Here is a 14,265-nt window from a genome sequence, read left to right as displayed (position 1 = left end):
GGGGCAGGGAGGAGAGGATGTAATAAAGGGGATTAAGCAAAAATGGACCCACGGAAGGAGCTGCTATCTTGATACCATACCTTCTCCACCTCAGAATGGATACCATTATAGCAATGGCACTATTGTTTTAAAAACTTGAGAATATATATGGAGGGTTTTTTTAATTAATTTGGTTTTTTTTGGTGGGGGGAGCATTTGGAAGATTATTTGGACAACTTTTGCAGAAACAAGTGGCCCTGACCTTGTTTCACTTGTTCTGCTGAATTTATTTTGACGGAGAACCCAAGCACAACCACGCACCCTGTCTTTCTCTGATAACCTTTCTCTGCTCCTGAGCGGTTTACATCATTACTCTTGAAAGCGGAATGATGCATTTGATCTAGTCATGTTTGGAAATTACATTCTCTTCACCACTGGCTTATTAGCTTTAGGTCAGTGCCGACAGCTGCCTCGGTGTCCCAGCTGGGAACCCTGGCCTCAGTAAACATATTTCTTACTCTTCTCTGGTCCCTGGCCTGCTAGTCCTCATTCCCATCTGTCTGATGGCAGACCACCTATTTCCAACATGGTCAGAGCCTAATCACCAGGCAGGCAGGCCAGGCAGGGCGGCCTGGATCATAAGACAACCTCGGTGTCCTCACAGAGGTCATGCATGCAGAGAGGAACTGCAATCATCCTGAGACCGAGCCTTGAGAACCCTGTCAGGCATTTTGAATTTCGGTCTCCAGAGAGGAAAATCAGAATGAGATACTCAAAATGGCCTCCTCTGATGGTGCCCTTGGCACTTAATTTCACATTTAACCTTGTTGTAACTGATAGTCTCTCCTTGCCCCTCTCCTTCCTTCTCAGCTGATATTTGACATACTTTTAATAGGAGTACAGTCTTTAATCCCACAATTAATGGCAATGCTAAATATATACATACTTAGACTTAAATTTGTACTGAACTATAAATAGCTGCTTTAAAACTCTCCATAAGTGCATATTTTGATATAGGGACCTGGAGGGAATAGAGAGTCACTTTATTTGTGAAAGAAGGCAGAAGGGGCGAGGAGGGAGTAAAATGTGTTTCTGGAGGCATAAAGTGGTAAGAGGAGAAATTGGAGCCACAGAGGGAACGCAAATTGATTCCGACTCATAGCAACTCTAGAGAACAGAGCAGAACTGCCCCACGGGGTTTCCAGGGCTATAAATCTTTACGGGAGCAGACTGCCACATCTGTCTCCAACAGAGTGGCTGATGGGTTCACACTGCTGACCTTTTGGTTAGCAGCCAGGTGCTTAACCACTGCACTACCAGGGCTCCTTAATTAGAGCCACTGAGGGACTGCTTAGTCTCCCTCTTATTTTATCTTGAGTCAGGTGTTAGCCTCTAGAGAGGAACCATGAAAAAGTAACAAGAAAACAACTGAATAAAGATATAATTTCATGAACGCCTCTGCCTAAGAAATAGACTTTAATTTTTATACCTAAAAATACATCTCACTTGATTAAATTAAGTAAAAAGTTGAGGAATACACAGATATTTTTCTGAGTACACTTGTAACTTTTTTTTTTGTTAGGTAACTAATTTCATAAACGGAGCCCTGGTGGCACAGTGGTTAAGTGCTCAGGCTGCTAATCGAAAGGTCAGCAGTTCGAATCCACCAGCCACTCCTTGGAAATTCTATGGGGCAGTTCTACTCTGTCTTACAGGGTCACTGTGAGTCAAAACTGACTCGACAGCAATGGGTTTAGTTTAATAAACACTCATATCTAGCAGTATTTAAAACCATGAAATTGCCCAATTATCTTAGAATAAATTTATTTAAAATTTAACTTTACAAAGAGAAAACTGTTTTGTTTGAAAAAAACTATATGATTTTGCTAAATCTGCAGTTCTAAAGGTAATCCAGTACCCTTACTCAAACTGTAAAAATAATTCTGTGGGATAAGGCAGGTTACAGTCTTTACAAGTCTGGGTGTGTGAAATGTCAAAATTTATTTTATTGTATTTTACTAGCAATTTTAACTTTTGGGACATAAATTCCTTTTCTATGCATCATATGTTTTCCTCATAGGTGATCTTATCAACTAGATGAATAGAAAAACTCAAAAATCTTAGACTGTCCTTCAAGGCAAAATCTGCACCTAGACACTTACCTTCTTTGACTTTTTGTCCAACTGCTATTCTCCATGAATCCTTTGCCTCAGGCAGGCTGGTCCACTCATTGTGCTCACTTATACCACCTGGTTTCAGGTTCCTTCATGGTCAAAAGCAAAGCTGTTGTTGTTGTTAGGTGCACTCAAGTTGGTTCTGACTCATAGTGACCCTATGTACAATAGAACGAAACACTGCCTGGTCCTGTGCCATCCTCACAATCTTTGTTATGCTTGAGCCCATTGTTGCAGCCACTGTGTCAGTCCATCTCGTGGGTCTTCCTCTTTTTTGTTGACTGTCTACTTTACCAACCATGATGTCCTTCTCCAGGAACTGATCCCCCTGATAACATGTCCAAGGTATGTGAGACAAAGTTTTGCCATCTTTGCTTCTAAGGAGCATTCTGGCTGTACTTCTTCCAAGACAGATTTGTTTGTTCTTTTAGCAGTCTACGGTATATTCAATATTCTTCGCCAACACCGTAATTCAAAAGCATCAGTTCTTCTTCGGTCTTCCGTATTCATTGTCCAGCTTTCACATGCATATGAGGTGACTGAAAACACCATGGCTTGGGTCAGGCACATCTTAGTCTTCAAGGTGACATCTTTGCTTTTTAACACTTCAAAGAGGTCTGTAGCAGCAGATTTGCCCACTGCAATGCGTCTTTTGATTTCTTGATTGCTGCTTCCGTGGGCATTGATTGTGGATCCAAGTAACATTAAATCCTTGACAACTTCAATCTTTTCTACATTTATCATGATGTTGCTTATTGGTCCAGTTGTGAGGATTTTTGTTTTCTTTATGTCGAGGTGTGATCTATACCACAGGCTTTGGTCTTTGATCTTCATCAGTAAGTGCTTCAAGTCCTCTTCACTTTCAACTCTCAAACCCTGAAGGTCAAGACACATTTTGCCAAGAATAAAGAACTTGCTAGTCAAATGTGTCAGATCAGTAAACAAATAAAACCCTCTACCTTTTCTAGTTAAAAAAAGAATCTCCAAAGAGAATTTTTATATATTATAATGTTTCTACCAAAACATTATTTTTTTCTATTACATTACCATTTTATTATAAAACATTAATATTTTATTCTACATTAGTGGAATATGAGAGTGTATCTTACATGAATATTTCTAGCAACTATGATAAAAAACCCATTGCCATGGAGTCAATTTCGACTCATAGTGACCCTGTAGGATGGAGTAGAATTGCCCCACTAGGGTTTCCAGGGAGTGGCTGGTGGATTCAAACTGCTGACCATTTGGTTAGCAGCCACGCTCTTAACCACTGCACCACCAGGGCTCCAGCAACTATAATATGTGGAGAGAAGACTACTCCATGATTATCTCTTTGGTCTACGGTGAACTTGTTGATCTCACTTCATAGCAGTGGTTTCCTAACTTTTTGGAGTTTTGATATTGTATCTTGTTTCCTTAGTTTCATAATACTCTCAATTATCCTTAAAATAAAAATTACATATTGAAATGTTCTAAAGGTCATTTAAATTAGTTTTATTTTGAGATTGGCAGTGGTGAGTGAAACATGATTTAGTCATCACTATAGCCCTGGTGACTTAGTGGTTAAGAGCTTGGCTGCTAATCAAAAGGACGGCAGTTCAAATCCATCAGCGACTCCTTGGTAACCCTATGGGCCAGTTCTACTCTGACCTGTAGGGTCACTATGAGTCAAAACCGATTGGAGGGCACCTAACAACAACAACAACAAAAATATAAGCAGAAACACCTTGTGGTATTACAAACCCAAAATTGTGAGAGAGATTTTGCTTACCTCAGATTTGTATCTTTCTGTCTTATAGTTCTCCAGTGATTCTGAGGCACCACATCTCTTTTTTGGTGTATTGCTAAGTCAGCATTTACTAAACACTCTGCAAGAGCAGAGGGTGTGGTGTCAAAAAACCTACGTTCCAGTCCCAGCTCCGTTTCCTACCTGACTTATGGCGTTATACCAAGTTTCTGGACTTTTCTGCTGTAATTTTCTTTTTTTAAAAGCAAGGATAAATATCTTTGTCTAACATAACTCCCACAAATCTTGTAAGGATAAAATATAAAAGCACATGTAGACTGTAAAGGATTTGAAGCTCAAATGATATTTTAGGGTTGGATATTACTTAGCAACTATCTGGTCCATCTTATTCATTTTACAGAAGATTAAATATAAGGCCCAGGAATGGAGATGGGTTAAGTAAGATTACATGGCTGCGTAGTATGATATGCCCTTAAGAAATTCACCATGAAAATGTGTGAGTATAGTGGATTAGCCAAATTCAGCCTATTTAGCACTTCATTCAATTGCCCCTGAGTTATCAGTTTTCAAAGTTTAGCTTATTATCTTCTGAAGAAGATACAGTTGCAAAATTACAAATATGTAAAATGAGTGTACTCTTCAAACTCATTTAATAGGTCCAGTTGGATGTGAAATTCTTATCTGGGGCAAGGACCTATGTTAAACACTGATGAACCTGAAGAATATTGACTGAATTAGCCTCCTCCATCACTAAATCTACCATCAATGTTGTGGAAAAAATACTTTTGGGCATAGAATGGTTAATGTATGTGTTATTTGGTGATTTGTTTAACAGCAGAAGGGCATCCTTCGGAAAGAACTATCCTTGATTTTTCATTTGAATCGCAGCACGACATATACTTTAGTAAAGGTGTGTATTGTTATCATTTCATTCCAGTAGATGGTGAAACAAGAATCCATGCTGAAGGCTACCTTGCCTCTCTTTGCCAGATTCATTGTCAGCAATGGACTGCGGACCAAGCATGGGGTGTTTGAAGTCACACTGGAGACTGTGGACAAAGCCTTGCCCGTGGTAACAAGGAACAAGGGATTGAGACTGGTCGAAGGGGCCACAGGCTTGCTTTCCCCTGACCTCCTCCAGCTGACCGACCCTGACACTCCACTGGAGAAACTTACCTTCCTCCTGGCCCAGCTCCCACAACATGGTCAGCTCTACCTGCAGGGGACAGTGCTGCTTCAACCCAATTTCACTCAACAGGATGTGGACAACAGGAATGTGGCTTATAGGCACTCAGGAGGGGACTCCCGGATTGACCAATTTACTTTTGTGGCCACAGATAGGACAAACAAAGGCTTTGTTGTGGATGGGAGAGTGTGGGAAGAACCTGTTTCATTCACCATCCAGGCAAGTATGGCAGACAAACAGTTCATTGCCAGAGATGTGACTTCACAGAGAACCATCTCCTTATTTCCTTTCTTCTTTCATTCAAATACATATTGTGCATCTAGAGGCTGCCAGGCTTTAGGCAAAGAACTGGGCGCATTATCATGAATAAAACAGGCATGGTCCCCGCTTATGGGCTAATGGATTCACCCTGAGAGTCTGTGGTAGTACAGGTAGTCCCCAACTTACAACAGGGTTACATTCTGTTGACCCCATTGTAAGTCGCTTCTGACGTAAGTCAAATACTTCTTTTTTTTTTTTAGTTTTTATTATTATTGCTTTGATTATCAGTATTTTATAAATCCAATCTTTATTTGTCTTTGGGGGTTGGAAACATTACATATAAACATCTGTAAGGGAACATCTGAGAATGATAACATCAGCAAATTATGCACTATAGCACTGTAGCTCATATTACTAACAATAAGATGTAAAAAAAAAAAAAAAAAAAAAAAAACCAGACAGCTGTAAGTGTGACTCGTTGTAACTCAAATAAGTTTAAGTCAGTGATTACCTGTACAGAAAGGAGCAAAATACAATGGGCTTTGGAGTTAGACGGACATAGGTTGGAATTTGTGCTTTGCCTTTTGTTAGTTGGGTAACCTTAAAATAATTCTTTAACTCTTTTGGATCTACTTTTCTTTCTTTGAAAAATATGCATATCTAGGGCACTAGCATATTGCCTTGAACATATTAGATATCCGATGTCTAGTAACTACTGTTACGATGGAGTCCTTGGGCGATCCAAATGGCTAAAGCACTCGGCTGCTAACCAAAAGGTTGGAGGTTCAAGTTCATCTAGATACACCTCGGAAGAAAGGCCTGGTGGTCTACTTCTACAAAATCAGCCATTGAAAATCTTACAGAGCACAGTTCTACTCTCACACACATAGGATCACCATGCGTGGGAATCAACTCGAGGACAACTGGTTTGCTATTATGATAATGTTTGTTGGGTCATGTTATCTACTGGCATTTTAATGGCTTTCAACTAAAGAGATGAAAACTTACAAGGCAGCATCAGTATCACACATGTAATCGTGAGGGGGATAATAATAGCAGCAGCTACAAATTTTTTAGTGTTTACTGTAGATCAGACCCACTTTATGTCAGGGCTTCAAACCAGTTCCGTCATGGCTGATGAAGCGAAACCAGAACAGACCCAGATTTTAAAATTGGGTCATCTGGAACCATAACCAAAAATCCACTGCCGTCGAGTCAATTCCTACTCATAGTGACCCTGAAGGACAGAGTAGAACTGCCCCATAGGGTTTCCAAGTCTGTAAATCTTTACTGAATCAGACTGCTACATCTTTCTCCCACAGAGCAGCTGTGGGTTCGAACTGCTGCCAACCTTTGGGTTAGAAGCTGAGCACTTAACCACTGTGCCACCAGGGCTCCTGAACCATAACCAGAATGGGAAAAATTAATGGATCAAAGCCCTGGAACAGGAGACTTGAAAGAGGCAAAGTGGGCCCTTTCAGGAGCCTGATGCATGAGACTGGATTATTGCCAGGCCTGAAGAGAACAATACACATTCAAAGTGGTGCGGTTGGCCATCGTCTCTGAGCAGGGCACTGCTGTTTCCAACTCTGCACAAAATTCTACGGGCAGGAGATTCAGTTGCTATGCAACATGTACGATGCCCTTTTTTTCTAAAAGGGAGATTTTCTAGCAGGACTTTGACCTGTAATTTTTCCTGTTCCAGTTATGGTTCTGGTTCACCCAAATTTTTAAAATCTGGATCTGTTCCGGTGTTGCTTCCTCAGCCATGATTGAACTGGGAAGAACTGGTTCAAACCCCTGTTTTACGTGAATCTCATTTAATGCTCATAAAAATCCTATGAGTTAAGTTTTATTATTTCCATTATAGAATAGGGAACTGAGGTTCAGAGGTTAAATAATTTGATCAAAGACACATAGCTATTAAGTGGCAGAGCTCAATTCTTTTTGATCCCAAATTCTTTGTCTTTTTGGAAGCACTGCACTGCCACATTTGTGGCAACTATTTTATGATTCTTGGAGGACTTAATGTGTTTTTCTTTTTTTAGCCAAAATGCCTCAAGCATCTTCTGGCTCTCAAACCCTTAAATCCAATTTCCTTGGATGTAGTTCACCCTGTACAACACACTTCACCGTTACCTACTGGTTATGTAAAATAATCAGATTTCATCCTGAGTAGAAAGATGAGGAGTCATGATAACACAGAGTGGGTGCTAGGTGAGTTTTTGGCACCAGAGACCCAGAAAATGTAATGAAGTTATGGTTTACTGGGAAGAGAGAGAAGGTATTGATGACATTGACATAGTGTGTAAGAAGTGCTTTGTACATAGTAAAATTATTGTTTATGTTAATTTTTATTATGTTTTAATTATTATAATCCTACCTCACTCTCTAGTCTATTAATATCTTTTTCTTGACTCCTCCCTCCTCTAGGTTGAGAAATGTCACTCTACTGTTCAAACAGGAGTAATTTCCTGGCTCTGTTTGGCTACAAATTAGTAGTAGTTATGAATCCTGAGAGTAGGCATAAGAGCTTCCTACACTCCAGAGCAGAGATGGTAAAGAGGGTAGAGGTTAGAGAAGGTACCAGAGCTTAAATCAGGTCTTTCCCAACACCAACACCCATCTTAAAGAGCATGGTTATCCAAGTTACCGCTTGGAAGTTGTAGAATTTACTGAAAGGAAAGTATTGAATAAATGTTGTAAAGATTTTGTTTTTCCATCAAAAGTAACAGGATTTCCTTGTCAAAAAAAAAAAAAAAATCCTAATGTATAAAATCCTCACAGAGAAAGCCTCCTTCTCTCATCATTCCCCTGAGCCCCCTGGTCTCTGTAAGCAAAGAGGTCAAGTGGCTTAGGAAGTGGCTGATGCCCATCAGCAATCAAGAGAGACAACACCGTCAGTCTTTTGCCTTCAAAAGCTTTTTCTGACAAATTGATAGGATGGCATTCGCTAGTGAGTAATGAATTGGTCCAAATAAGTCTCTCAAGTGGAGGTGTACTACTCTTCTGGTCCACATGATGGGTACCCAGGTATCCAAGGGCAAAGCTGCTGGACTTGGCAAGTATAAGACACAGGTGCGTTTTATTGATATCAGCAGGCATAACCTGACATTCATTTTGTAGGAAAGCCATGTTTGTCTGATCAAGATACTGCAACTGATTCCTGGGGTCTTTTTTTAAAGGGGAGGGGGCTGGAGGGTGAGCGAGAAAGGACCAGCGTCACTTCTTCCTATACTTTGGTATTTCTATGATGATTTTCCATAAATCTAACATGAGTTATCGTAAGGATGCAGCCTTCCTAAAAAAAAAAAAAAAAAAAAAAGTACTGTATGCCAACATTTTGGAATGCCTCTATTATGCTGAGCCCAGAAGACCTACTTTTGAAGAAGCTAGAAGTTTAATAAGCCTGGGATGCATTTTAGGGAAAGTATGACCAAAGTCACAACAGGAGGTCATGTAACTAGAGTTTAGATCTTAACACTTTTTAAAAACAAATGATCACAACAGATGTTTATTACTTTTCTAACACTCTTGATTTTTAAGGAAAATAAGACATAAAAAATAAAACTGTGTTGAGCTGTTTATCAGCTTTGAGGGTATCGTACATGGCTTGAGGTATTTTTTATTTTCCTCTCCTTCCATTGTCCCTCTTACCGGTCCCCAGTGTTGTGGTAGTTTCTTCCCCAAAAGCCATGAGGACTGTTTGACACCTTGCCACCCCACCCCCAACTTCACAGCTCTGAGAGTTGTCACCCACACTTTTCAGGAGAGGAGGAGAAAGAGTGTGACTTTCTAAGTGCTGCTGTTTTAGTTAATAAAATAATTGATCGTTGTTAAGAATTTATAGACTACAAAAAAGGACAAAAAAAAGAAATTTCATAGTCATACCTTGCAAAGATAACTATTGGTGGTTTTCCTTCCATTCTTTTATTCCATCTGTGAAAGACAGAATGGGATAATATTACAGGTATTATTATGCACATGCCCGCTTCCACTCTTCATTATATTATGAACATTTCCTTATCTCATGAAATATACCTTGAAAACATGGTTTTTAAAGGCTGCATAGCACTCAGTCTCAGGCAGAGATGGTTTATAAATCCCATGTTAGAATTTTATGGTTTTGGGAATTTTTTGCTAACTACTATTGTAAATAAAATTCTAGTGAACACTCATATATACGTATATGTATTCATATATATATGTATATGTAGTCATACACACACACATATACACATATATGAAGTCCCTGGGTGGTGCAAACGGTTAATACACTTGGCTGCTAACCTAAAGGTTGGAGGTTCAAGTCCACCCAGAGGCCTGGTGATCTACTTCTGAAAACTCAGCCATTGAAAACCCTATGGAGCCCAGTGCTACTCTGACACACATGGGGTCATCATGAGTTGAAATCAACTTGACGGCCACTGTCAAGTTTGTGTATACATTTTTGTGTATATATCTAATTGTCTCCGTAGGATATACTCATAAAGTAAAACTTCTGACACAAAGGATATGTACATTTTTAAGGTTCTCTGTGGCGCAGTGGTTAAGAGAGCTTGGCTGCTAACCAAAAGGTTGGCAGTTTGAATCCACCGGCCACTCCTTGGAAACCCTATGGGGGCAGTTCTGTTCTGTCCTATAGGTTTGCTATGACTCGACAGCAACGGGTTTGGGTTTTTTGGTATATTGCCAATTTCTTTCCATAAAATTTTCACTAATTTGTACCCTTACCAACAAAATATAAAAATATCTGCTTCTCCAGTCATTTACCACCATGGTGTATAATTATTTTTATTTTTAGAAAAGAACTTTGCCAATTTGAAAGAAAAAAAATGTTTAGTTGTGACAAATTCCATACAGAAATACACAAAGGAGGAGTTGTAATTTTTCTACACCCAAAGATGAATGAACAGTTTTGTGCAAATGTTCCCAGACTTTTGCCCATACAAATACCTTTGTATTTAACAAAAATTTTTACGGTCATTTTCTATTCTATAATTTGCTCCCCTCCCCCCATTAACACTAAATTGTGGACATTTTAAAAGTCCATTCTACACATTATTCTTTTTAATAGTGGCATAGTAGTTTACTATACCATAATATATAAAATGGAAACCCTGGTGGCGTAGTGGTTAAGAGCTACGGCTGCTAACCAAAAGGTCAGCAGTTCAAATCCACCAAGCCCTCCTTGAAAACCCTGTGTGGCAGTTCTGCTCTGTCCTGTAGGTTGCTGTGAGTCAGAATCAACTTGACGGCAACTGGTAATGTATAAAATATATTGTGAGATTAGGAGAGATGGGAATGAAGGTGGTATTCTTACACCTGTTTTCTAGTATCAGTGGTGGATTTGTGCTAATCTATTTAAATTTGCTCCATTGTAACCTACAAGTTATTTGCAAGATAGACTGAGCTCTATACAGGCTGCCATATCTGAATGAGGCCCGTTATAGTGTTTGAACATATCTCCTTGTTTTAACAAATGAGTAATTTCCCATCCACCATCTTTACAAATTGAACCCACCTATTAGTTATTTGGAGCCCTGGTGGTGCAGTGGTTAAGAGTTACGGCTGCTAAACAAAAGATCGGCAGTTTGAATCCACTAGCCACTCCTTGGAAGTCTTAATGGGGCAGTTCTACTCTGTCCTATAGGGTCGCTATGAGTTGGAATCAACTCGACGGCAATGGTTTTTTTTGGTTTGGTATTAGTTACCTGGCCCTCAATGTAACAAATATTCATATGTTGCAAATAGTCACCTTTTTTTCCTTCTTAACTTTTTATTCAGCATTTTTGCCAATTGAACAAAGACATACAAACCCTTACAACTCTATTTCTGTATTTCACTGAACATTGGGAAAATGGGGAAATATATCTTTGGAGCCAGCATTAATTTTGCAGTGCAATTCTTGGGTCCAATTAAAATCATTCATTCAGCAAATATTCATTGAGCTATTGTTTGGACAGTATGCCAGGTGCAGGGAATAGAGAGAAAAAATAAGGGACAAAATTGGGGCAAAGTTTAAAATGGAAAGTTGGCCTCTGTTGCAGGCACTGTGACATGCTGAGGATGCTGTGAACAGAACAGAGGCTTTACCTTCATCTTCTTCATCCTAGTCTTCAGGTGAAATTAACAAAAGAGGAGGATAAGGAATCTGAAACTCAGGAGTTTGACTGTCATTGTTGGACCATTAAACTCTCCAGTGCATGGGGGTGAGAAGCCTTTGTATAACACTGCATGTAACTGTTGATGATGCAGGTGGACCAGCTGGACAAAACGGCACCCAAAATCACACACTTGCATTCTGCCTCTCAAGTGGGACTCCTGAAAAACGGCTGTTACGGGATTTACATCACCTCCCGCGTGCTGAAGGCCTCTGACCCTGACACCGAGGATGATCAGATCATCTTCAAGATTTCACGAGGCCCTCAACATGGACATCTGGAGAACACAACAGGTACTGGCTTCCTTAATCCTTGTAATTGCTCACTTTAAAATACTCAGTGGCTGACAGCGAGCACTAGAGAGTAATTTAATTAAGTGCATGCCAGTTGGTAAACACTCCCTAGGGCTTACTGATAGATGCAATTTATGAATCAATATTGGTGCTAAAGAGAGTTTGAAGCCCAGCTTTCCTAAATTCATCATGAGTGGGAGAACCAACTACTGATACACAGCTGTTTATTGTTTACAACTTTTTTTTTTATGACCAGATTGTAATATATTCAGAGGAACACAGAGTGTCAGGACCAGATTCATATTTTAACGAATTTTTGCTTCTATCATGATGTCAGTTCATTAAAAAAAATTTTTTTCCTGATGATTTCCCTGGATTGTATATTATTTCTAACTTTGAAGACAATGATTATATCACTAAACAGGATGGTACAGAATTATTTATACACTTTATAAGATAGTTGCAACAAGGTTAATTGCTTAAAAAAAATGTACTTTGGCCTTTAAAGCTGTATTTAGAATACAATAGCCATACAGTTTTATCAGCTCTTATTTAATGTTTTGTGTGAGTACCGATGAGATTCATTTATTTGTTTTTTGTAGGTGAATTTATCCATGAAAAATTTAGCCAAAAGGACTTAAACAGTAAGACCATTCTTTACATCATAAATCCATCTCTGGAAGTAAATTCAGATGTCATGGAATTTCAAATCATGGACCCTACAGGGAATTCTGCCCCTCCTCAAATGTAAATTATTTTGCTTATTCAATAGCCCTGCATGTAATGTTCAAAATGCATCTGATTAGGAAAAGTGAAAAGTGTCTTTTTCAAACTGAACCTAAGAGGATAAACTAATAGACCATTTCACAAGCTCATAGGATTTATTTTGGAAAGGGAATTTTTTTTTTTTTTTTTTTTACTACTGCTTGGTAGTGGAACAGCCATTAGCTTTACAGAATATGGAAACATTCAAAAATTAAGTCACGTGGTGCTGGATCATCCGTGTCGTACATGCCAGTGCACACACTGTTACACATAGAGGCTTCTGTCTGATAATTCACTGCTGTCCACATCTGAGCTTGCAGGCTCATGTATAAATGGTGCAGCAAGAGGTTACTCTAGGGCCGTGTTAGTAACCACAGACTTCTAAACTGTCTGGCACTGGGAAAAATGAGATAGGAAGGGTTGGGAAAATATCTTCTCTTTCCCATACAAAGAAAAAAAAGAACAATTACTTGCAATGGCTTTCCATCCCACGTGAGGTGAAGACAGTGTAGAGAAAACTAGGCTTGAAGAAGTGTTAAGTAGCACTTAGAATGTGTGTAATACATGTGACCCAGAATTAAGAAGAGTAACAAATCTTCCGAATTAACCAGATTAACAGACCATAGTATTTACACCCACTCGGTCCCTATTCTAGACTTTTCTTGAATGTAGACCTTGAATAATAACTTACCAGCTCTCTGCTGATCACAGAAAGGTTAATCATAGCTTGGTTCTCCTTGTGCTGTTTTTTTTTTTTTCATTTGATGCCCTTCGCAGTCATCTTGGAGAAGAGTTGTTCATTTACAGTAGTTTCGGTATTCACCATATCCTCGCCTTACTACGCACCATAGTGAGTACAGCCTCGTTATTGTCCATATGGTGGAATCTGGACAAAGGAAGAAAAGATTGCTGAGAAACAGACCCCTGGGTTTTTCATCCTTGCTTTTTCGTTCCGATCCTGAATTGTAATCCCACCATTCACCAGGAGAGGTCTCTGTAGTCATTGTTAGAAAAAACTAGCTTCCCCTAACAAACACATCCCCAGGCCCCATCTCCATTGCCCAGATAAAGTGTAGTATCCGGCTATCTCCAGCTTCAGATATATTAATTCCATAGATTTGTATTGAGTGGTTTCTATATGCCAGGCGCACAGTACTAGAAGCTGGGAAGTAAGAGTGAAAAAGGAAGACCTGGCCCCTGATACTAAAATGCGATCTTGAGATTATAAAAACTAAAAGGGATGATCACCGCCTATTATGATGCTATTGCCTAAGAGGAATGATTCCTCAGGGGCAAACTCTTTATAGAAAAATATATCTATTACTTGCAATTCCAGACATACGTTTTCCAGTTCTCAAGAAAATGTTTTAAAAAAATCCAGCTTCAAATACATTAATAAATTGATACCACCTTTTTTTTTTTAACAATTTTTTTTAATAGTTTAACTGAAAAATATAAGCATATCGATCAGACTTGCTTTTGACGTAATGCTGACCTCTGGTCCTCCACATGTAAACAGAGCATGGCTGACAGAGAATTTTTTTACTAGCAGGGGAGCTAGACTGATACCACTTCCCCACACACCTATTTCATTCCTCATTGTTACCAAGGGCATTGCTTTTGAAGATTTATGTTTTTAAATAAGCCCTGGTTGCACAATGGTTTAAGTGCTTGGCTGCTAACCTAAGGTTGG

At 39.2% G+C, this 14,265-nt stretch overlaps 1 protein-coding gene across 1 annotated transcript in view; it reads left to right on the top strand.

Annotated features, from left to right (window-relative positions):
* The first annotated feature begins 4,843 nt into the window (after positions 1–4,843).
* Positions 4,844–14,265, top strand: part of FREM1 (FRAS1 related extracellular matrix 1) — a 46,212-nt gene continuing 36,790 nt past the window's right edge. Inside the window, exons 1-3 of the mRNA XM_023728617.1 lie at positions 4,844–5,308; positions 11,609–11,813; positions 12,410–12,554. Coding sequence (XP_023584385.1) covers positions 4,844–5,308; positions 11,609–11,813; positions 12,410–12,554 — 815 coding nt within the window. The remainder of the gene's footprint in view (positions 5,309–11,608; positions 11,814–12,409; positions 12,555–14,265) is intronic.

The sequence above is a fragment of the Trichechus manatus genome, unplaced genomic scaffold, assembly GCF_000243295.1.
Source record: "Trichechus manatus latirostris isolate Lorelei unplaced genomic scaffold, TriManLat1.0 scaffold00025, whole genome shotgun sequence".
Taxonomy (NCBI): domain Eukaryota; kingdom Metazoa; phylum Chordata; class Mammalia; order Sirenia; family Trichechidae; genus Trichechus; species Trichechus manatus.
The sequence above is the reverse complement of the archived record's forward strand: the minus strand, read 5'-3'. Positions and strand labels throughout refer to the sequence as shown.